Source organism: Lycorma delicatula, chromosome 5, assembly GCF_047948215.1.
Source record: "Lycorma delicatula isolate Av1 chromosome 5, ASM4794821v1, whole genome shotgun sequence".
Taxonomy (NCBI): Eukaryota; Metazoa; Arthropoda; class Insecta; order Hemiptera; family Fulgoridae; genus Lycorma; species Lycorma delicatula.
The window spans coordinates 181,155,247-181,177,832 of NC_134459.1; the positions used below are offsets into that span (position 1 = coordinate 181,155,247).

The 22,586-nt window shown below is 34.4% G+C and overlaps 1 protein-coding gene across 3 annotated transcripts in view; it reads left to right on the forward strand.

The window, feature by feature from the left end:
* LOC142324603 (uncharacterized) overlaps positions 1–22,586 on the forward strand; it is a 31,974-nt gene continuing 9,388 nt past the window's right edge. The window contains exons 1-4 of one of the 3 annotated variants that reach the window (XM_075365449.1): positions 1–138; positions 6,400–6,781; positions 13,439–13,632; positions 16,414–16,528. In XM_075365449.1, the coding sequence (XP_075221564.1) occupies positions 6,403–6,781; positions 13,439–13,632; positions 16,414–16,528 (688 nt within the window). In that variant the 5' untranslated portion in view covers positions 1–138; positions 6,400–6,402. Of the gene's footprint in view, positions 272–6,399; positions 6,782–13,438; positions 13,633–16,413; positions 16,529–22,586 lie in introns of all 3 variants that reach the window. The other 2 variants (XM_075365450.1, XM_075365451.1) reach the window with 2 other exon arrangements.

The following is a 22,586-nucleotide window of genomic DNA, read 5'->3' on the forward strand; positions in this document are numbered from 1 at the left end:
ACAGTTTCTGCGTTTGTATAGCTGCACGTATTTCTGCCTCGCAATATTATTATTTTTTTCTTTACTTAAGATGCAGTTTTAGTGTTAGCTAGTTCTCTGCTGTGCCGCCACAACAAGTTTCTGATTTACATGTAACGAGTGTGTAACTATCTAAGTTATTAGCATGTCATTTCGTTTTTATTTATTTTTGTGCGTATATTCTGGCCATATTAAGCGATTTGACAACAGTCGAGCTTGCGTGTTCATAACTTTACCTTATCTATAGTCAAAGGTGGATTTGACTGAAATTATTTTTTTCATTGATATTGTTAGTTAATAATTTTGAAACCAAAAATTAAATAATGTAAGCGATATTTTTAATAATTTCATTTTATTCGATCGTTTTTTTAACGAGCTGCTTCTAGGTATCCGATTTTTAGTAACCTAATATTTAAATACGTATAAATTACACTGCGCATCTCATAGGAATTTTAATTTAGTTTCCCCTTATGAGTTAACCCGTTTTTACATCGCTTACGGAAAAGATCAGTTTTTATTTATAAATTTTAATCGATTATTCGTTACCGATAAACGTAATAACCGTTTATTAATTTTTGTCGTAATTAATTTGCATATACGACAAAAATTTAAAACGATAAATATTCTAATTTACGATGTACGATTCAATCTTGTTACGAAAATATTCTTAACGTTACATTATTTTATTTTAGATACCTTTATGTTGTGTAAATCAGTGCTTTTATTACTGACAAATTAATATATCTTATTTTGCAATTAGTTTTTTTTTAAACTCGTATTAAACTAAACGCGAGGATAAAGTCACATCTGAAGTTATTAAATTGCTAACACAAATAATATAAATCTTTCCCGCCCGCTAGTGCGCTCTTTTCCCGATAATTTCCTTGCTACCTAAGTCATAGAGATGTACTTAGTTGTTGACTGTCATGTAATTTTTATTTAAAACTTTTTTCCACACACGATACCTTGAGTAATTTATGAACTAGCTAAACGCTATCTCTCATTTCAATAAATAAATTTTTTGTCCGATCTGCAAATCATTTTTTGTTTTTGTCTGGCTTAAGGTAATTTAGATGACTTGGATTTTTAGTGTTTGTTTATATGTTTATAGTAAATATTGATTATTTACGGTTGTAGCTTAACCGACCGTGAAGTGAGTTTTTACGTATTGTTGATGTTACTAGGACGCCGTAGCAACCGACCTTAAAGTGTTTTCCCGTTTATACTTATCGTACATTGCAAAAATAGTTATGTACATGTTACAGAATGAATTTAATAAACGGGGAAAAAATTATAACTAAAAAAAATTACAGTCCTCTGTCTCTTCTTGGCTGTAGTCTTAAATATAAAAAAAAATCACCAACACGTTATTGTTTTGTGCATAATATGGCACATTAAGTTTGTGTATATATGTCTTATGTATTTACTGATGTAATTATTGTTTTTTAATTCAGCCGTGTTTTTAATGTAGCGCTTAGCATTGCCGGTGGTGTAATTACTATGCAGTATTACTGGCTACTATACTGTTGGGTCCCTGAGTTTGATTCCCAGAATGAAACAAGATTTTATAGCCAAAAATAAAATGTCTACAACATATGCTTGAAGCTTTTGTGTAGGTATGGATTAAGTGTCATATGAAAAAAAACCATGACAACCAGGATTCGATCTGAGACTTTCCAGATGAAAGGCTAAGATTCAACTCCTCCGTTATGATTAGTATATGGAGCATACATTTTATTTTATTTAGGATGTACTGTACATTGTTACTGGTAAATCTCTTTGGTAAATCAGATATTGCCTTCAAAATTCTTGTTTCATATAAATTTAAAGCATAAGGAATTAATCTGAAAATATTAATATATTTTCAGATTACACACACACACACACACACACACACACACACACACACATATATATATACACATATATATATATATACACATGTATATATATACACACATATATATATATATATATATATATATATACACACACACACACACACACAATATTTTTAACTTCAAATTTGTTAAAACTACCAAGCACTTATTACCCATAATATAAAACTAAACTAAAAAATTAATTTTAATTTATATGCTATTTTTTAATTTACGGTTAGAGTACTTTCTTACACTATTCTATGTCATTAACTCATAATTATTAATAAATGATTTTTATAATAAAAAATTCTATAATAAAAGAATAGAAAGAGTAATAATGCTGTTTTAATAAATAGATAAATTTTATTCTGGTTGTTATAAAATTGTAAATTATCTAGATCACATCAGGTACTATTCCACAGATAAAGAAAGATACTGCTCCAGTATTTGCCTAGATGGATCGAGATTAACCATGGTAAAACATTGATAAAAGCAGCGTCACAAAATACACAATAAATTAGAAAATAAAAAGTAGATGTGTTTAAGTTGTCCATATCGCTTCACAATTCAGAAAGTGTTAATAAAGATCTACATATTGAATGGAGTTACAGGATTTTTTTTAATGAAGTCTCTCTAATAATGCATTACTTGCTAATGAATCATTCTGCTACTAGTGTAATTATTTGTTTATCTAGAAATTATGAATATTTTACAGTTTTGCTAACTAGGAATAGAAGAGTATTATTAAAAATTATTTTAATATTGACTCATCTAATTACTGTTTTCAATTTTCATACAAACTTATAAGTTCTTTCTTCAAAGAACTTGTGAGTTTATTAGATGTGTTAATTTAAATGAAGAAATAAGCTATGGCGACAAATATTGTGTTAAATGGATCTAGCATATTTCAAAGATGATCTGTACCAGGAAAAATTGCCAGAGGAGTAGGACGTAAAACAAAGTTTAGTAAGTTGTAACAGCTAATACACCCATCTGTCTGTCACCATTGGCTCTGAAGAGATGTACTAGTATCATTGAAAAGAGGTTATGACTAGTAGTGGAGGAGCGGCTATTGGAAGAACAAACAAATTTCTTTATCAATAGACAAATCAAAGACCGTATATTTGCGCATTAAGATAGAGACTGATAAAATTTCCAATTACATAAGTGATTTATACCTTGCTCTTTTTGGACCTCAAGGCTATGTTTGATGCAATACTTAAAAGGGAAATTTTGAAACTGCCGTAGAGCAAAGGTGTAAGCATGAAACTAATAAGGATTATTTAGAGTATATATAGAAATTGTTATATGTATGTCACAGTAGATTGAAAAGTGAGTGATGGGTTTAGAATGAACCAAGTAATAAAAGAAAGCGATAACCTAAGTTCACTTTTATTTATAGTCTTTGTGGGTGATCTGATTAAGCAGTGCCAACAAAGAGCAAAATGGACAGTACTGGCTACTGGAACCTTAGACCTGTGGTGATGCACACGCTGGTGTACACCGACATCATATTGTTGAGTAATACCTATGAAGATTCACAGGCATGTGTTATAGAAAGGGTGAGTTCCCTTGAAGATAAAGGAATAAAGATTAATGTTGCAAAGATTATTTATGAAAGTTGGTAAAACTGTTGAGGGCATGGGCACTATGAACACTGCTTGAGAAGGAAGAAATGATTACGAGTATCCAAGAGTTTATAATGATAGCAAAATAGGTAGAGAGAGATTAAACAGAGAATCCAGAAAGCAAGATCCGTCTATTATTAGATAAGTAATGCGATTGTAGGTAAACGAGAGGTCTCTAATAAAATAAAGGCACAATTGTACTAGTTGGTATTCCTATCTGTATTAGTAAATGGTGTGGAAATTGGCCAGTCAACACTAGACATCGGAATTGTGTAACTAGTGCTGAGTTGAGCTATTTGAGAAGAAATATTGGAAAGATGAGAAAGAACTATGGTAGTGCTACCCCTAACATATTTCTTACATAGTGTGGAGGCAATTCAGACACCATTAGCGGAGTTTCTTGAATCAATAAAGATGAAATGTTTTGGATATGTAGTGTGCTCGAATGAAGAACAGACATAATATCTGTGAAATGTGGTATCTGTGAATACTACATTTGAATCTGGAAAGTATGTGAAGAAAATTGCTGATGGGAAAAGGAATAGGTATCAGGAGGTTAAGAGATTGACTGGAATCAATGATAAATGTAGAAATTGGTCGATAGACTCAATGCCTAGCAGTACCTGAGAGGTAGATAAAGCAAAGGAAGAGTTTATTTAAAATGTTATTGAAATGAAATAAGGACTTCATTATCGGATAATTAATTTTATTCAGCGACTTTTAAATTAATTCATCGAATGAAGTAGTGATTTAAAAAAAAACATTCATGGTTGTAAATGAGTCTATTAAAAAAAGCATTAAAAGTGGATCGGCGATAAAGTATTACCTCTTTTACGATCGGTTTTGTTCTAAAAAATAATAGTTGTGAAAGTTTTACATTTATAAATGTGCTACATTTTTTTATTTTTCTATTTTGTTGGGACTGGCTATGGATTACATTAAAAAACAACTTTAAATTGCATTTTATTTCCTTTTCTGCCAGTACTTTTTCATTCCTTGACTTTGGTAAATTTCCTTCTCTTTTTTCTTTTGGTTTTTATTTTATTTTATATCTGGAATTATTTCAGTCCAAAGACTTTTTCTTATGTAATATTTAATTCCTTTTGATCTCTTTCGATTCTCAAAATCAGTTATTTTTAGAAAGATAATTAAAGATTCGTTTTATTAACTTGTCTTCCATTCTCTTTAAGTGTCTTTAAAAGTGTTCTTTTTTTTATGGAGTCCGTTATGTTTTCAAATTCTGGTAAATATTTTCATTTCATCTTAAAATATTTTGATTATTTTTACATTTAGGTCCAAAAAATTTCCTTTCTTTATTAATTATTTTTTCTAGTCTTGATTCTTTGACTATCATCATCATCAGTTTTGCGGTATATAATTATTCTGTTTTAATGGTTATAATTTATGGTGCCTAAATTTATTTTGAATGAATTTATTTTTACATATTTTATTTATTCAGTACCTTCATATAATTGCTTACCGCTATTTCATACATTACTATTTAAAATAAATCACCTATCCAAACCTTATGTGATCTGCATGAAGTATTATACTCTCTCATCACAATAAATTGTTTACTCCTATTTATTTATTTACTTACTAAATTAGGATTATTCTAATTATTCGTTTAGAAACTGTTGAACTGTTAAGCATTTTTAACAATTATTCCTTCTCAAATTGGATATTGGCAAAAATGTTTCATTTTCTTAGGTTCCCCGTAAAGATTTTGCTGTAATTCCTGTTATAGATGTCGCTATTGGTATTGCCGATACTGTTTCCACATTCTTTTATTATTTTTTTTATTAATTTGGGGGCCCATAATTATGAGTTATGTAGACCGACTAGGAAATTAAACTTTTTAATTTATCTGTGTGTTTATATTTATGAATGTGCACTCTTGTTAAAAAAATAGTTGCTTATTCTTAAAAAAGTAATAATATTTACCTCTATTAAACCAGGCAGTAGGACTGTTTTCATGTAATTCATACTTTGGCTTATGAGAAACGTCCTTATTATGCCCTTTGCCAGTTTTTTATTACCATATTATTAAATTACTGTACTGCTTAAAAATTTTTCCTCAATTTGGGTTAGAAAGATATTTGTTACTTATGATTTATTCAAAGTCTCTCTCTCTCTCTCTCTCTCTCTGTGTGTGTGTGTGTGTGTGTGTATATGTGATTTAAATGTGTTTGTTTCAATTTTTTGTGTGTGTGTGTGTGAATTTCAAGTTACTCATGTGAGTATGGTTGCACAGGTCTTTTATGACTTGCATCTAACTTTTTCATGTGCTGTTAATCTTTGTGCAAAGTTTGATTTATAAAAGTTTTTCTATAATTAATATAGAATACCATGAATTAATATTCAACATTTTAATTTAATATTCTGTTCCTCTTTTACAAAGACTAAATTAATGATTGCGCTTGTAGCACAATAATCTGATAACTAGTAATCAAGTTTTAAATAGTTTACTGAAAGCTCATTTTTGCTCTTTCTGTTCTAGTAATGATATAAAATTTAATACTTTTTTATTGTAAAAAAAGATCACGTGTTAATCATGTTGATAATGATCTGTGCACATCATGAAAGTAATAAAAGAAGACATAAAAGCAAATTTTAGTTTATTTAATTTATTTTGCAGCCGCGATGCTTTAATAAAATATTTATCAATAATAATATATTTTTAGCATAATCAGTTAGAAATCATTCACTAATAAGATGATTACCGTGAAGATTGGTGGTGACGTCAAGAAAGTTTATATAAATCATGTTTCAAGATTCTGAAAAATGTATTTACGAGAGATCAAAATAATTAATTTTTTTTTTGTTTTAGCGCTTTAGTTTACCACTTTTTAACTCATTAATTTTTTATGCAGATTATGGATAGCAATCAGGTGGATGACAGTGTGGAATCAAAAATGAGTACTGTACCTGCTCCTCCTGACATAACATCTAGCTCAGATAAGAGATGCAGTATCAGCGCTAGTGCCGGTGAAAATGTAAGTGCAAGTGGTAGTGCTGAAGATGGTTCTGGGGGATCAATCGGTGCTGCCAGTACCAGTAGTACTGGTCGTGTACCAAAAAAATTTATTATGACATGGCGGCATGCGTGTGATAAAACAAAAGATAGAACAAAGGATCTTTTTAAGAGATGGCGAACACTACCAGAAACCGGCTCAGAAAACAGTATTGCAAACGAAGAAGATAGTTGCACTCCTACTTCTACAACAAATCATGGATGGAGTGTACACGTTTGGGGTAATTTTTTATTATAAATGATTGTGTATTTTAGAAACGGGTATAGCAGATTTTTTGAAAACTAGGTCAGTCAAATATAAACTGGCATTAGTATAGAAAAAAATATAAAACATATTTATTTCTTTTCTACATGTCTTTTCTGTTCTAGTCTCCCTGAAGTTCTACACATTTCATGTGTATGTAGATCCCTACTTTATAAAATGTTAGAAGACATATCATGAGCCAATTGTGCACAAAGTCCTCTGCTTCACTGTTACTATGAAATCAATGTCCTCCAGTGTGTTTTTGAGACAACAAGAATCACATCTATAATTGACTGATGTCAACTTTTGTTCCTGTAGGCGGCTTGCAGTTTATCCAAGAGCTGGCAGTAGTATGAAGCTTTCACGGTGCGATATTTATGGAAAAAAACAAGCAATAAGCCTTTTTGGTCCTAAAAGAAGATTGTGAGAACTTTTCCAGCTGATAGATGCATTTTCACCTTTACAGGTGAAAACGTATTAAGATTGTACGTTTACAACTTGCCTCATCAGGCAAAGCTCTCCACTCTTACACCATTTCATACTTGCTGATTTTGTGTAGGGAATTTAATAATGAACTTGTGTTTCATCACATGTGACTGATCGATGCAAAATTATTTCTGTCTTGTCAAAAGCAATTCAGGAGCCTTTGGTAAATTTCCCTCCAGATCTGGTTCTGATTTTGGGTCAAAAGTCTTGGAACACCCCTCGCACAAACTTTGTGAAGGGTGAAATGCTTTGTGGTAATAGAATGAGCATTTTAATGACTCATACTCTCTTCTGAAGCCGTTTCATCAACTATAAAGTCCCAATTGCCTTAAATGCGGTCATGGATCAATCAAATTTTGTCATCCATCAGAGTTGTCTTTGAACACCTATTGTGACTCATTTTCTACAGTTTCACACCCTCCTTTAAATTTACAGTGAGGGCTCAGACACTTATGTGATATTCCCAAACTGTGCACACAGTTTGGAAATATGACATGGGAAATTGGGGGAAAAAAATTTCCCCTATTTCTGACTATACTAAACAAGATATTCATTATATTGGGGCTTGCAAATACTCATCAGATAAATATCTAAAAATCATTTTTGGGTTTTTTGAACTTTGTTTTTTAAGGAGTGCGACAGCTCACCAACTCAGCCACTGCTACTATATGTGTAGTGTGACTGGCTGCACCTGCCTCTGATTACTTGACTAAAAACATAAAAGAAATTAAAAAAATTAAAAAAAAAAGGAAAAAAGTACGATCATTTCCTACTGGTGTTTGTTCGGTAAAGATTAAGACTGGGCAAAATACATTTTTACCTGTACTTTGTGTGGGTAACCAGTTATAACTAATATGATTTAGATGGCGGCCGACTGTTCTAAACCCCACATTCTTAGATAAGTCAAAGTTTCAGGTCCTATACTGACCAAATTGTTGGTCTGAAGCGATTTCCACTGATATTTTTTATAAGTTGAACAGGCTTTAATTTTTATTTATCATTCTAATTCTCACCAACATGAGTTTAATGAACACAATGGTGTCCAACAGGCAGAGCCCTCTGGCTAGTCAGGTAGGACAAGCAAAGCGAGCTATCACCAACTAAATAACCCTTGAACATGATCAGAAACCCAAGTAACCATATAGCAAGGGTGAAACTTGTGCTATATATATTATAACTGTTATATAATATTATGAGCATCCCAGCGATAGGAATGCTAGTTATAATATATAAGAGATAAGAAAATATTAAATAAATGAATTAAATAAAAGTAATTGTACTGTAGATGCAACAAAACAGTTTTTAAAATAAACGTGTAAAACATTTTTGCTACATATGACTGTTAGAAGTTTAAAAAAAACATTATTAGGAGCATTTAAAAACATACAGGTATGACAGATGAAAATCTAATTTTGCAGATCTGTAATATATTTACTACTGTTATAAATGAATTTCTCTTCTGGTTTAATAGGTTGTTTTTAAAAATATGAATTTTGATATTTTTCTAGAGGTGATACATATGAATCAATTTTTATATTACTATTTTCTTTGTATTGATGAAATTATGTTTTCTTGTAACCTAGAAATTCATTAGAGAGAGGAGTTTGGTTAATTTATGTTCATAATATTAAAATATGACTTAACAGTAATTTTATTTTATCGTTTGTCATTACATCTTTATTTTGTTTACTTTTACTTACTTTTAAATTGATTTCCTAATATAAAAAGATTGTTTTTAATTTTAATTAATTATAAATTCTACAGAGAAAATAGAGAAATATTTTGAAATGAGTGATCTATGATATACCAGAACTATTTGGTACAGTTTATAGAAAACTGTTAATTTTTAATAATGTTAATTTAAAAAAAATCACTCATTTTCAGTTGTATTTACATTTTGCTGTAGTGACATTAGATCTTTGGAAACTTGAGCTACTGCATTTTCTCTTCATGTCAGCTAGAAAGAAAATACATATTTAGAATCCAGTTGAAAAGTAGATTAGATTTAGTTTGTTTCTCCATTTAGCATGTATGTTTCTGCATTTTGTAATATTTAAATGAATTAACATATGATCATTTCTTCTGAATTTACAGAATATCAAGGTTAAGGATAATTTTATCGGTTTTGTGATTTGCTTCTACGCATTAGTTGGCAAATGTTTACCGTATTGATATGTGTTCATTGTATCTTTGAAGCAACAACTTGTTTGTTCAATACAAAACACTGTACAGTTGGAATACTTATTTTTAATTTCCAGAGCCTTATGGTTGCTTGGCATCAGTATTTTATGTCTAATGATGTGCTTTTTTTCTTTGTATACTTAATAAAGTGTATTTTTGTGAAGAATTCTGTCAGTAACTTTTCATGCATTCATATCGACGTTGACTCACATGAGTCAGTGTTTTATATCCATTTGTTTTACAAATATAATCATTATATGTCATTATCTCTGCAGGTCTTGGTTAAAAAAAAAAGTTTGATTTTATAATTAGTGTGGAATTTATTTTCAACAGAAATAATGTTTTTTATCAGCAGTTGTTCATACGACTTAAAGTATGTTTTCACTTCTTACTGTCTTGTAAAAATATTTTTGTTAATTCTGTATTTTTATATCTGCTTTATATATATTAATTATAGTCTACAATTTAAATCCTTAAAATTTATTTTGGAAACAAATTTGTAACAATCTTATTTGTTTTAATGTAAGTATAACTGCTATTAATCTAGTTCTTCTTTTCAAAAGATCTCTTTTCTAATTTACCTTATAATTTTTCCAATATTTCATAATTTTTAACAGTTTGAAAGTATCATAACTTTCTTACCATCTGTTTTACCTTCACAGCTATTTATTTCTTTAATTATTGACTGACCCTCATAATATATAGCTTTAATAATGAATAATTGATATTTGACCACCTTTCACATGATTCCTATCAAAACTTCATCACATTCCATCCGTTTGTTTATTTGTTACGTAGCCATTTGACGTAAACAAGTTACAATTTCAAAAAAGAAAGAAGATGGAGAAAAACAATTACTGTGTAGCAATTAAATATTTGGTAAAAGGTTTAATGGATCAAAATGTCATTAGATGAATTTAATAATAATGTTTTCTGTGATTCTGTACTACCAATATCATCAATTCATTTTTGTTTTGGTAAATTCAAATGCGATTTCAAAAACTAAAATGACGAATCATTTTAATGAGATAACATCAGAAATCGTTAAATTAAGGAGTATGCGGTTGCTAATATTATGAACATCTCAACTTAAAATATGCATAATGTATTTCATGAATTTTTGCACAAAAGACTATCGACAAGATGGGTGCTATGTTTGTTCACGATTGATCAAAAACAAAAACTTGTAGGCCGTGTTTAAGATTTATATATGTAATCAAGTGAATTTCTTCATTGATTTATATCTATTAATGAAACGTAGACTCATCAATCAAATCAGAAATGAAAGGATAGCCATAAGAATAGATTGAAGCAGGTAGAATGCTGCAAAAAAAGCTAAAGTTGTAACGGCTGAAAGTTTATGGCAACTATTTTTTTTTTTAAATATGCTAAACATTAAAAAAGAAAACTAACTGGAGAATTTATGCACATTTATTACATTGATTGCATAAATCAAGCAAAAAAAAAACTGTAATTAACAGAGAAAAAAAATTATCCTGGCAGCGTACCAACTCACAGAGTAGCAATTTACTTACTTCAGTAAGTAGATATGAGAAACTAGCTCACTGGAAAAAAATTTGCCAGTGAAGTAATGTGCGTAATATGATGGAAGTGTCGACAAATTATATTTTTCTGATGGTATAAAATAGTTTGGACGATACAGAATATGTACATTGAGGTAAAAGGAGACTACGGTAAAAAAAAATTGCAAAAGTTTGCTTTCATATCTATTCCATTTTTTTTCTATTCCTAATGTGTATGTTGCAATCTGTTCAACTTGTGAACAGTAAGCAACCCCTTAGCCTAATGAGATGAGTATGGATGTATGACATGTAAATCAGATATATAGTCTTGTATACAATAATGTGTACAATATAATTATGTAATAATGTTCTTACAGGATCAAGTTGACCGTTCATGGGATGTGTGATTAATTGAACTCCAACGACCAAAGTTCACCTGTACCTATTGTCAAGTACTGAAATCTATAAAAAGTAACAAAGTAGTTACTTTTATAACCTAAACCTTAAACTATTATACTATTATAATCTGAACCTTAGAACCTTCAAGTCTGAAGGTTCTAATCACTGACTTTATAGGTTTCCAAATCAGTTATTTAACAGCTGATTTACTATGATGATTTTACCTCTGGACCAATCCGGTTGGTGTTACTATTTAAAATTATCAAAATCTTCTCATGAAATGGTTTCCAACAATGGAAATGGGTTTTGTGTACTTTTGATTCTACAAGCTAAATTCACTTTGTAAAAGCTCTTTAAGATATTCCTCGAGCAATGTTTTTGCCAGTCATTTCTACGATCCAAGAATTTCCCTTTCTGCTTGTGTCATCAAAATTCTGTCCCCTTAGCGGTTCCTTTATTTCTTTATTTATTTACAACAGAATACTATATAATATTAATATTTATTACAAAATAACAAAACAAATGTCAGATTAAATCGTAGAACACACAAAAACAATTACATTACTATTTACCCCGTATCAGAGAAAAGCTTGAGCGATAGAGGCCGAGTGTAGTTTATACTAATAACCAGTTTAATAGAACATCACAGTATCAACATTTTTTTGTTTTCACAATTCCTATATTTATATATATTATTTATTATTATTATTATTATTATAATTATATAATTCAATTATAATTATTATTGTATATATAGGATATGTAAATGGTAATGAATATTATAGGTTAAGCATAATATTATCTAAGAATAAACATTATATAGACAATAGATTTTAATTTCTTAACAAGTAAAGAAAAGCAATATGGTAGTTTCCCTTTGTGTTCTGATCAATAAATACTCCTAAAAATTTACGCATTCTCTTAGTAGGGGGTTACAGAATACAAAATTGTAGTTGTACTATTCTGTAGTCTGGTGCATGCAGAGACACTAATATTAACAAGCAATGACTTTGCACTAAGTCCAAAAATCATTAAGAAGGTTTTAGCTTCATTCATTGTCAGAGTTACTCTATTAAACCGTTCCTTCATACATCTAATTAGACTAAATAAATAAAATTAGATCAGGGATGCGGCATAATTATTTTTCTGCTCGTTCAAGAATCTTTGATATTATGAAAGAAGAGTGATGTAAAAGAAGAGTGTTTTATCATGGTATAAATTATATTTCATTCTACTTTCTATGTAGTTTTTTCTAAAAAATTGTTTTTGAAGTTTCTTGATCGATAAAATACAGTTAGAGATGTTTATTGTTTTTCCATGTAAAGGAAATCAAGCAAGAAGCAGTTACCTCTTGGTTATTGCAAAAGATTGACAGCATACATATTTTGAATTTCTTTGGTTAAGAATACTCTCCTGATTAAAATTAAGTTTTCAGAGGACTTTTTAACTTATTTCTTTGGAATAGGAACATGTGTCTGTGGCGGTTTTTGATTGTCTCATCTGTAACTGGGTCTAGTAGGACCTCTGCTTTAACCTTGGGTATTGTGTGCTGCATATCCAGTTTCAAGAAAACTGCAGTAGTAATCGTTGTTTGAGTCGATTGTTAGTGATCATTAGTACCGAATTTCATCTGAATAGTAGTGTTTGATTGTACTACATTCTGCACCAGTATATTGTAAATATCCAGCTACTCAGTGGCTGCTTCGTGAACTAATGGACTTGGTAACAGTAAAACTAGAAAATTAACTGGTTTTAGTGATTTACAAAATTCACAATAACTTTTTTTTTGCTTTTAAATTCACATTAATACTTTTATATTATACATACTTTATTATACTTAATACCATACTTTAATTACTACATACTTTTAATAACTGCAGTTTGTAAATGTCTTGTAATAATGAACACTGGCATTTTGTATTTGTGAAGATACAAATATGAGATAAATTTCAAATTTTAAGGGTAATATTCAATGATATATAACAATTTAAATAACTAATAATATTTTTTAAATTTTATATCAAATTTTTCATTATCTTTTACAGCTACATGGGTTAAACGATATCCGAGCGATGATGAAAATATGTTTAATTGTGAAAACAGCAGTGATAATATCGCTGATAATATTACATATTTGACACCTGTGCAAAGAGAGAAGTTGGAACACTTTTTTAGCCATTTACTGGATATGGACCGTGATGATTTAATATCTGTTCAAGATTTTGATGCGTTCATAGAAGTCAGTTGAATTAACAATAACAGTTACTTTTTGTGTATTTATGTGAAGTCATCTGTATGAAGGCTGTTGTTTTGAATTTTTATTTTTATAACATTGCACAAGTTGCAATGGATTTCAATGTATGCTGTTATTATATAGGACTTAAAAGTGCTAGATCATAGCCGGTAATCAAATTAGAGATTACTGTACTGCAGATTAGAACACTATTATGTTGGTTTCTGACCGGTACACCAACGGGTTAATCTATGCTACAATATTGCTTCACATTATGTAGTCATTTTCTATGCCTTTTCAGAAAAATTCATTATAAACTAAAAATTAATATATCGGTTAGTTAAAAATTTACATAACAGAATTAGTCTACAAATTATCACCTGAAATCTAATCACCCAGGTCTATAATCAAATGAAAAGCTTGTGTTTAAGTTGACAAACATAAGCTATATTAGTTTGAAAGTGTTCATTTTTTTTTGACTGATGCATTAATCATTATTTGGATATATATATATATATACTTAGGTGGCGTCAATCTTCCGGAACGGAAAGGTCCCGACATGTTTACGCATTTCACTAAGGGAACAACTTGACGTTCGAGCCTCCACGTGGTGCGCCTGGATAGGAGAGTGTTAATGATCTCTCTGAAATAAAGCGGAACAATGCTCTAGGGCTTACAACCTTAGTTCTAACAATGAGTGACAGGGGAAACCCTTTCACTCCACCATTCCTTAAACTAAAATGCATGATGGCAATGTCTATACAAAATGTAACTACTCCAGGAGGTAACTGGAAACAGGAATGCTCCACTGCCGTTGGCAGTGTCACCGGACCATCGGATTCTGGAGAGTCCAGAACCTCATGCTCGGAAGTGTCGGAGCTTCCCGGAACTACGTTACTGACGACTACACAAACAACACAACAAATAAGACTAAAAACCAAGTGTTTCTTCTTGGTTTTGGTTCTTTTGGGGACCTTAAATATCAACACTCTAATGCAGACAGGGAACCTAAAACAACTAACGGACACTCTAGACGAGAAAAAAATAAATAGTTAAAAATTTACATAATAGAATTAGTCTACAAATTATCACCTGAAATCTAATCACCCAGGTCTGTATTCAAATGAAAAGCTTGTGTTTAAGTTGACAAACTTAAGCTATATTAGTTTGAAAGTGTTCATTTTTTTCTGACTGATGCATTAATCATTATTTGGATATACATATATATATACATACTTAGGAAGGAGAAGAAGTGGATTCCACCTGTAACAATTCGATTAGGACACCTCTGTAATGGTGCCTAGGTTTTACGCAGCAGCTGTTGGTAACAGTGGATAGATCAAACTGGTCTTTGGACCGATGACAATTAATATTACCTTTATGTTTTACTTTACGTATAGGTAATTCATTCAACATAATCCCTTGCCACAATTGTACACTTCTACTGGGTTTTTAGCTAGCAGCAAAAAAATTTATTTTCTTGAATTTGAAGTAAGTTTGTAATTTTATTTTTAACTTTTCGTTGCAGTGAATCTTTTGAATAGTGTTTCTTGAGGGAGCCAAATAAAAAAAAAGAAATATGATGGGGCAAATTTTGGATTTAAGGTCTAGTACAACCTTTCAGCCTAACTTTTCAAGAGTTGATTGTGCAGTGGTTGGACAATCATTATTCTAAAGATAAAATAATCCTTTTTCTGTAAACCTTATCTTATTTCAGGCTTTACTTTAATTATAAGCACGGTTCTACGCTACAATAAATGAACTGTATTGTTACAATGTACTACGATATTCATTATTGGATATTTTAGTACGCTAACCTTCCAGAAACATTCCAGAAAATCGAGACTAAGATTCCAGATCATTAGCATTATTAGAAAAGAAGATGCCCAAGTACCTGATACTAATTACTGATATTATTATTAGTCTGATACGTGTTGATTTTAATATAATCATTCGTTAACAATTTCAGATCGATAATTTATTTCATTTAGTATCGTATTGATTTTCTTCATGAATTTCTTTATATTTTCTTTGACACTGAAATACAACAGTTCTATACATGAGTAAAATGTTCATCGTATAGTCTTCTTTTATCACTTGTGTTATAGCCGCCCTACATTCTTTTCTTTCAAAAACTTAAAAAAAATCAGGACAATTTTCATCCTATGATGAATTAGAATTTGTTTTCCTATTTCTGCGTATTAGTTTCCCGTTTACTGTTTGTAGGAAACAATACGATGATACCGTCGAATATCTTGTTGTTTCTTAAGGTTACGCGTCTGTATTCAATTATTTAATAAGTATTTAAATATGTTATCTTTTCTAATATTGTATTATGTTGTTCCGAGCGATGATAACGCAAAAGTGTTTTGCGTACTCCCAAATAAAAATATATCTTCTCTCTAAAAAATGAAATAGAATATAGACATAAATAAGACATTGAATGTCTTATTTATATATATATATATATATATATATATATATATATATATATATATATAGAGAGAGAGAGAGAGCGAGAGAGAGAGAGAGAAAACTAGAGTGAGAGAGAACTATAATGCAGAAAGGAAGATAGTATATACAGTAAACAGATGTCTAATGATGTAATTTCAGTATCTCATAACTGTATTCACTTTTCAAGAAATTATGTAACTAATTCTCAATTTTACAGCAAGCATTACCGTAAATGCACTTAAGTATTATATTTGTTACAGAAACAATTTTTTGTTAATATGAATGTTTAAATTAACTTTGTCATAATTTAGTTAGTTTAATTTTATATTTTAGAAGCTGCGACATTTTGCCGATTGGACCGATAACTCACCAGAATTTATAACACTCAGGCAAGTGAAAGAAGGATTTGTTGATCATTTTATATCAGCTCAACAGTCCAGAGATAAAGGTAAGCGCTGTAAAATAAACACATTTTTTAATTCTTCTTTCAGTTTTTGAAGTATATATGTCGACATCAAATTAAAAACAACTTTCCAACCCTTAATTTGTCTTGAGTTCAAAAGGGTAGAAAATAATAATAATAATAATACCGGTGATACGGAAAGTTATACGCGTTCGCCCATCCTTACCGCGCAAGTGATGCTCACGGACGGTCTATTTCTACAAGGCCGGACTCAGTTACGCGTCTGTGTTTAATCGTGCGAACTCTTAATTGTGTTCTGCATGCTCCTACTATTACTGTGCGTATTAAAAATGAATAGGAGAATATCGAATGTCGCAGCGTGTAAGGCGAGTGTATCAATACGGATGATTTTCCGAGTCGTGTTGACGAATTCATCGAACGAAATCGGCGTGTCACATTCTAAAAAAATAATAGAGTTTTTCACTTTTCTCTACCATTATCCGTAAAATTGTCACTACTGAACTCAAATACAGGGTGATTCAAAGGAACGGGAAATTTAAAAAATTAAATAACGTTAATGAAAAATTTTTTTGAGAAAATGAATTTTATTTCATGTAATTGTACAAATGTTGCCATTTTAGGATACATGCATTTTAGTTTATTTTTTAAAGATGACATCTTCCAGGTGACCTCCTCTTCTACGTAAACACTCACGAATTCTCTTCATGGTAAATTGTTCACGGTTTGACGTAACATCTCGACTGGAATTTCCGCAATTGCTTCTCGGATCTTTGCCTTCAGTTCTTCCGTTGTAGCAGGTCTACTGTGGAACACTTTGCTTTTAAGGTGACCCCGCAAAAAGTAATCGCAAACTGAGAGATCAGGCGATCTGGGAGGCCATCTAATCTCACCGTTTCGTGAAATGACACGTTGTCCAAACAATCGGCGTACAGCTGCCATCGATATTCGTGCAGTATGTGACGTTGCTCCGTCTTCTTGAAACCAGGCTGTGTTAAGTAATAATCGGTGGAAATCTCTTTTGTTGTTCCACAACAAAGGTTTCAAGCACGGCTACGTAACGAGCCGACGTCACTGTAATCGCAAGAACGTTGTCATCCTCAAAAAAAAAAAAAGGGCCTATAACACCGTAAGATGACATAGCACACCACACGGTCACTTTCTGGCTGTGCAACGGACGCTGGTGTAGCTGCATAGGATTTTGTTGTGCCCAGTATCTGAAATTTTGCTCGTTAACAAATCCACTGAGGTGGAAATGCGCTTCGTCTGACATCCGCAGTTCGTGAACGAACTCTTCGTTATCGTTTATCTTCCGAAACATTACATTACAGAATTGTGCTCGTACAACCGCATCGTTCGGTTTCAGTTCCTGGACGATCTGCAACTTGTACGGATGGTATTGCAAGTCCTTCACTAACATTCTTCGAACGCTTGAACTATGCGATTGTAAAGATGCTGAGAGACGACGAATTGACCGATGTGGACTTCGTGTGACAGCATCTTGTAAAGCTTGAACATTCTGTGGTGTACGGACGGTTCACTCACGGCCTGGACGTTTCTTTTTCATTGCCGAACCGGTTTCCTCAAAATTAGATATCCGTGTTTTAATTGTACGTGCTGATGGAACACGGTCGTGCCGTCCCAGATTAAAATGAGGGCGAAATTCTCTACGCGCCCCCTCCACACTGGCATTGTTTTTGTAAAACGCTTTGATAGCAAATGCACGTTGTGCACCATTCCAAAGATCCATGACAACTAAATGGCAGGTTAGGTAGATTAAAGAGGCTGGCGCCACTTATCAAGTGGTACCAATCGCCCACGGCTACCAACACAACTTTCAAAATTTCTCGTTTCTTTGAATCACCCTGTACAAAAAGATTTGTGCGAGGTGGCGGTCCTCGCAGGCTTAGTGATGAACACAAAATATAATCTAAGATTTAAGTTGAATATATTTGACTCGTCCACGCTCTCTTTCTTTACCTGTTTAGCTCCGGGAATTACCGTTCGGGTATTACTTCAGAGGATGAATGAGGAGGATATGTATGATTGTAAATGAAGTGTAGTCTTGGACTGTCTCAATTCGAACATTCCTAAGATGTGTGGTTAATTGAAACCCAACCACCAAAGAACACCGGTATCCACGATCTAGTATTAAAATCGTATAAAAGTAACTGCCTTTACTAGGACTTCAACGCTAGAACTCTCGACTTCCAAATCAGATGATTTGGGAAGTCGCGTTCACCACTAGATCAACCCGGGGGGTTAACCACTCGCCCACCCTACAGTTCCGATTTGGACCTGGTACCATCATTTGTTTCCCAAACTGAAATATCTTTTGTGAGAAAAACGTTTAGAGAGTAATGAAAAGTTACGGAATGGTGACCGCTTACCTCGATGAACCGGTGGCAGAGAATAAGACACAAACAGCTACTGAGCCTCAAATCAGTGTAGCGACCAGTGTCCTAACTGGGTTGCTAGAGCTAACCTAATTGTGTGAGCGTACTAAGCATGGTGCCACACACTACTTGCTTCGTGTCCCACCGCTCACTTGTCATATACTCTAAAATGGGTAGGCGCACCCCGTCAACTACTAAAATATATATGACATTCAATAAATTAAATTTATCACGTCAAGACAGCAATTCGCTGCCACGCCTAGGTCGCTGAATGCGAGCAAGTACCTGTCCACTAATACTAAACCGCTTGGAGATTTAATTGGCCGATGGCCAGCCATAACTCTCGGGTAGCTTCCCACAGCACTGAGGTAGGAGTCTTTCCCTTAAATAAACTACTGATGCTGGTTGAACAAAGCAACGGCATGTAGGAACTCCCACACGGTTCGACAATGCGGCTCACGCCACATTGACTCGCCGCTTATGAGTGGCCAGTTTTCCCCTTGACCTCTAAGTTCCAGGGTGGCCTGAGTTCTGGCCCCCCCAAAAGCAGGGCAGTCAAACACCAGGTGTTCATTTGACTGGACCTCCCCGCAGACGCACAGCTCATCAACTGCCAGGCGGAACCGAAAAAAATATAGGTTCAAGTTCGCGTGGTTGGAGAGACCTGGGCACCCGTTGCCCTTAAAAACGAAGGAGAGGCATACCATTACCCCATGTCCTGTATAAATCTATACAAGGACCTTCCCTTAGTCGTGGTGTGCCATTCTTGCTGCCATGCATCCATCGCGTGGCTGTAAAGCCTCCTCCTCAGGTGGGAGATGGGTAACCGAACGAAATTTAGAACCGCTGCATTGCGATCACCGTTACTCTCCGGTACAGGCCCGGCTCGAAACTGCATCCCAAATACCTCTGTCTCCCTGTCTCTTCGCAACCTCTACATGGAGATGCAGGTTTAACTGTCTCAGGCGCATGTGTTCTATATGGTGACGACCTTCCTGGAAAGCTTCCCCAAATTCGGGCGTCACCATACGCCATATTACGTACGATCTTCGCCCGGGCTATGTCGTGCGACCTGCATTGTTTGCCTCCGACCCGGTGTGCAGTATCAAAGTCTTTCACCAAGGCACAAGAAGCGCACTTTGCAGGTGCTGTCTTACTCGGGCAGTTAACTGCCCTGTGCCCAGCAAGGGCGCAATGACCACACATCTCCGACTGTGTCCTACAGCGGAGAGAGGTGTGACCAAAGCCTTGACAATTGAAGCACCGGGATACTTTTGTATGATCGACGACCTTGCAAGAGGTCCGCCCAAGGAACAGCCGACCACCGACCACCAAGACCTTCCGGATCTTAGACAAGGTCTCAATTACCCAATGGCTCTTGAGGCTTCTTTCCGCCCCAACTGCCGGACCACGCTGGTTCCCTTGAGGAAGCCCTCGGCAGCCATATCCGATGCTGGATTTTGGCTTTGTATCGCCTTGAGGATTTTCATTGCCCTTGCCAAATCGTATACTAATATTTGTGGCCTCCGCTCGGCCAGCAACTGAGCCTTCAGCCGATTCTTTTTCGGAACGTCGGCCTGCTGCTCGTTTACGACCTCCAGGACTACTCCGTGGTCCCTTGTTCTTGTGACCCGTGAGATCTGGAACATTTCTCTCCGCGGGACCAGGACCTTTTTCAGGGTCAGCTCGTCACCGCAGACGAAGCCTCCGGACCGGGCGTTACTGGGCCACCTTAACGGTGTCCCGCTTAATTTTTTTAGCCAGAGGCTTTTTTACCTTCTCCTTCACCCGTTTCAAAGAAGTGTGGATCTTACCGCACATGCCGGTTGAAGTCCCTGACTCCTTCCACCACTCGGTCTACCTTCCCCGACAGCCGATCAACGACTCAATCTAAGGCACGGTTAGCGCCCTGGCGGCCCTCACATTTTAACGTCAGCTCAGCAACCGTCGAGCTACATTGAGACAGGTACGAGTCGACAAGCTGTTGAAACTCGACCGAAATACGCGACTCCTTATTTTAGGAGATTTTGGACCGCGCGGCTCGCATCTCATCGATCCGCCCTAAACTGTTGGACCCGGAGTTCACCTTTACAGGTTTCTCCCCGGAGACCTCCCGCTCAGAATAGATCACCACACCGCTGTCATCAGCCACCCCCGACTTCGCAAGAGGACGCCCTTCCGACTTGGCTTGCCCCTCGCCACCGTGCTCTCCTCGTGCAGTTACAGCTACCGCCTACCCTACACAACTCGAAGCAGACTACTGTAGGTTTTACGTGCAATGCTACCTGATCACGAGTGTGTAGGGGTACCTCCCCCGCACAGACCACGGGATCCTTAGCTGGAGTCCGCGGCCTCGGCGGCGACCTGCCGATCGACACCTTAGCGGTGCGAAGAGGTCAACGGCCACCAAGTCCTTGGTGATACCCACCAAGTCGTCCAGGCTATCCCCTCCGGATTGCCGCTCTATGCCGCTAAAAGAGAAACTACACCTGGTTCAACGCCAGGTACTACGTTTACAGCTTGTAAGTACCTACCACCTGGCGCAAAAGAAGGTGAGCGTCCGCAAATGTAGTCCGAGCAAGGCTGTCTGTTCTTGCACAACCTCGCTCGAACAGTCGAAAGCTAAAACGCTCCTAATATATGACCACCGACGAGGTCGGAGCGAAATCGCTTGCCGAACCTGCCAGAGGTACTGAAATTTCCATGGCCCCACGAGCTACGAAACACGGAGACCGACACGCAAAGGAAACGTCTTTATTTAGCCGACGGTGGCACTACCGCGACACACATTCTGCAGCAGCGTAGGTTGACTAACCGCCACCGATCGTTGTTCAACCCCGACGGCGAGAACGTAGAACACTGCTCTTGCTGAAAAAGCAATTGGCAATGCGATGCAAGTTTGCAGTACGGGGCCGGAGGTCGGAAACGATCAATTAATTGATCGATCCGTTCAAGACAACAGATATAATTGTTGTCATCGATAGTTGTAGTTACACGTATTATGCGAAACGCTTATTTACACTGTAGTTACTGCAGGTATTTAAACTCTGTTAAAATTATCTGTGGTAATAGACGGTAGATTTTTGAATGTGTGATTGACTGTCAAGCCCCCGGAGTTTGAAGCAGAACCTTCCGGATCAAAGACTGAGATGCTATTGCTCGTGTAGTATGTATAATTATATAAATTTATCTACGGTTTTATCTCCATCGGTTCATTCTAATGAAATGAATTATTCATATTTCCATCTGATGATGAAAACTTGTTCCCGAAAATGTTGTTGGACGTGAAGAACAAAGTTGTAAAATGGATTTGTATTAGATATCTGCATGCTTTACGATTATATCGTAAGGATTTTGGAGGTCGTTAAAATCAAGATGAAATGCGCTATCGTTCCGCTATTCTCAAATAAATTAAATCCAAGAATTATATATTAAAAATTTTTAAAGCGGATAATAAAATAAAATTTTTAACGAGCGACTGTTTTATCGATGTTTTACGGCGCTTTTTGAACGTCTATCAGAGTAACAACTTAAAGAAAAGAATATGAAATGAAATTAAAATACCGACAGCCGGTATTAAGTTTTATTAGCCGGTTCTCATAAATTTCAGATCTAAACGAACCTTTGGAACCGTTTCCTTAGGACAGTTAAAATAGTAGATTAATGGACAGAAGAAAAACCTACTTATG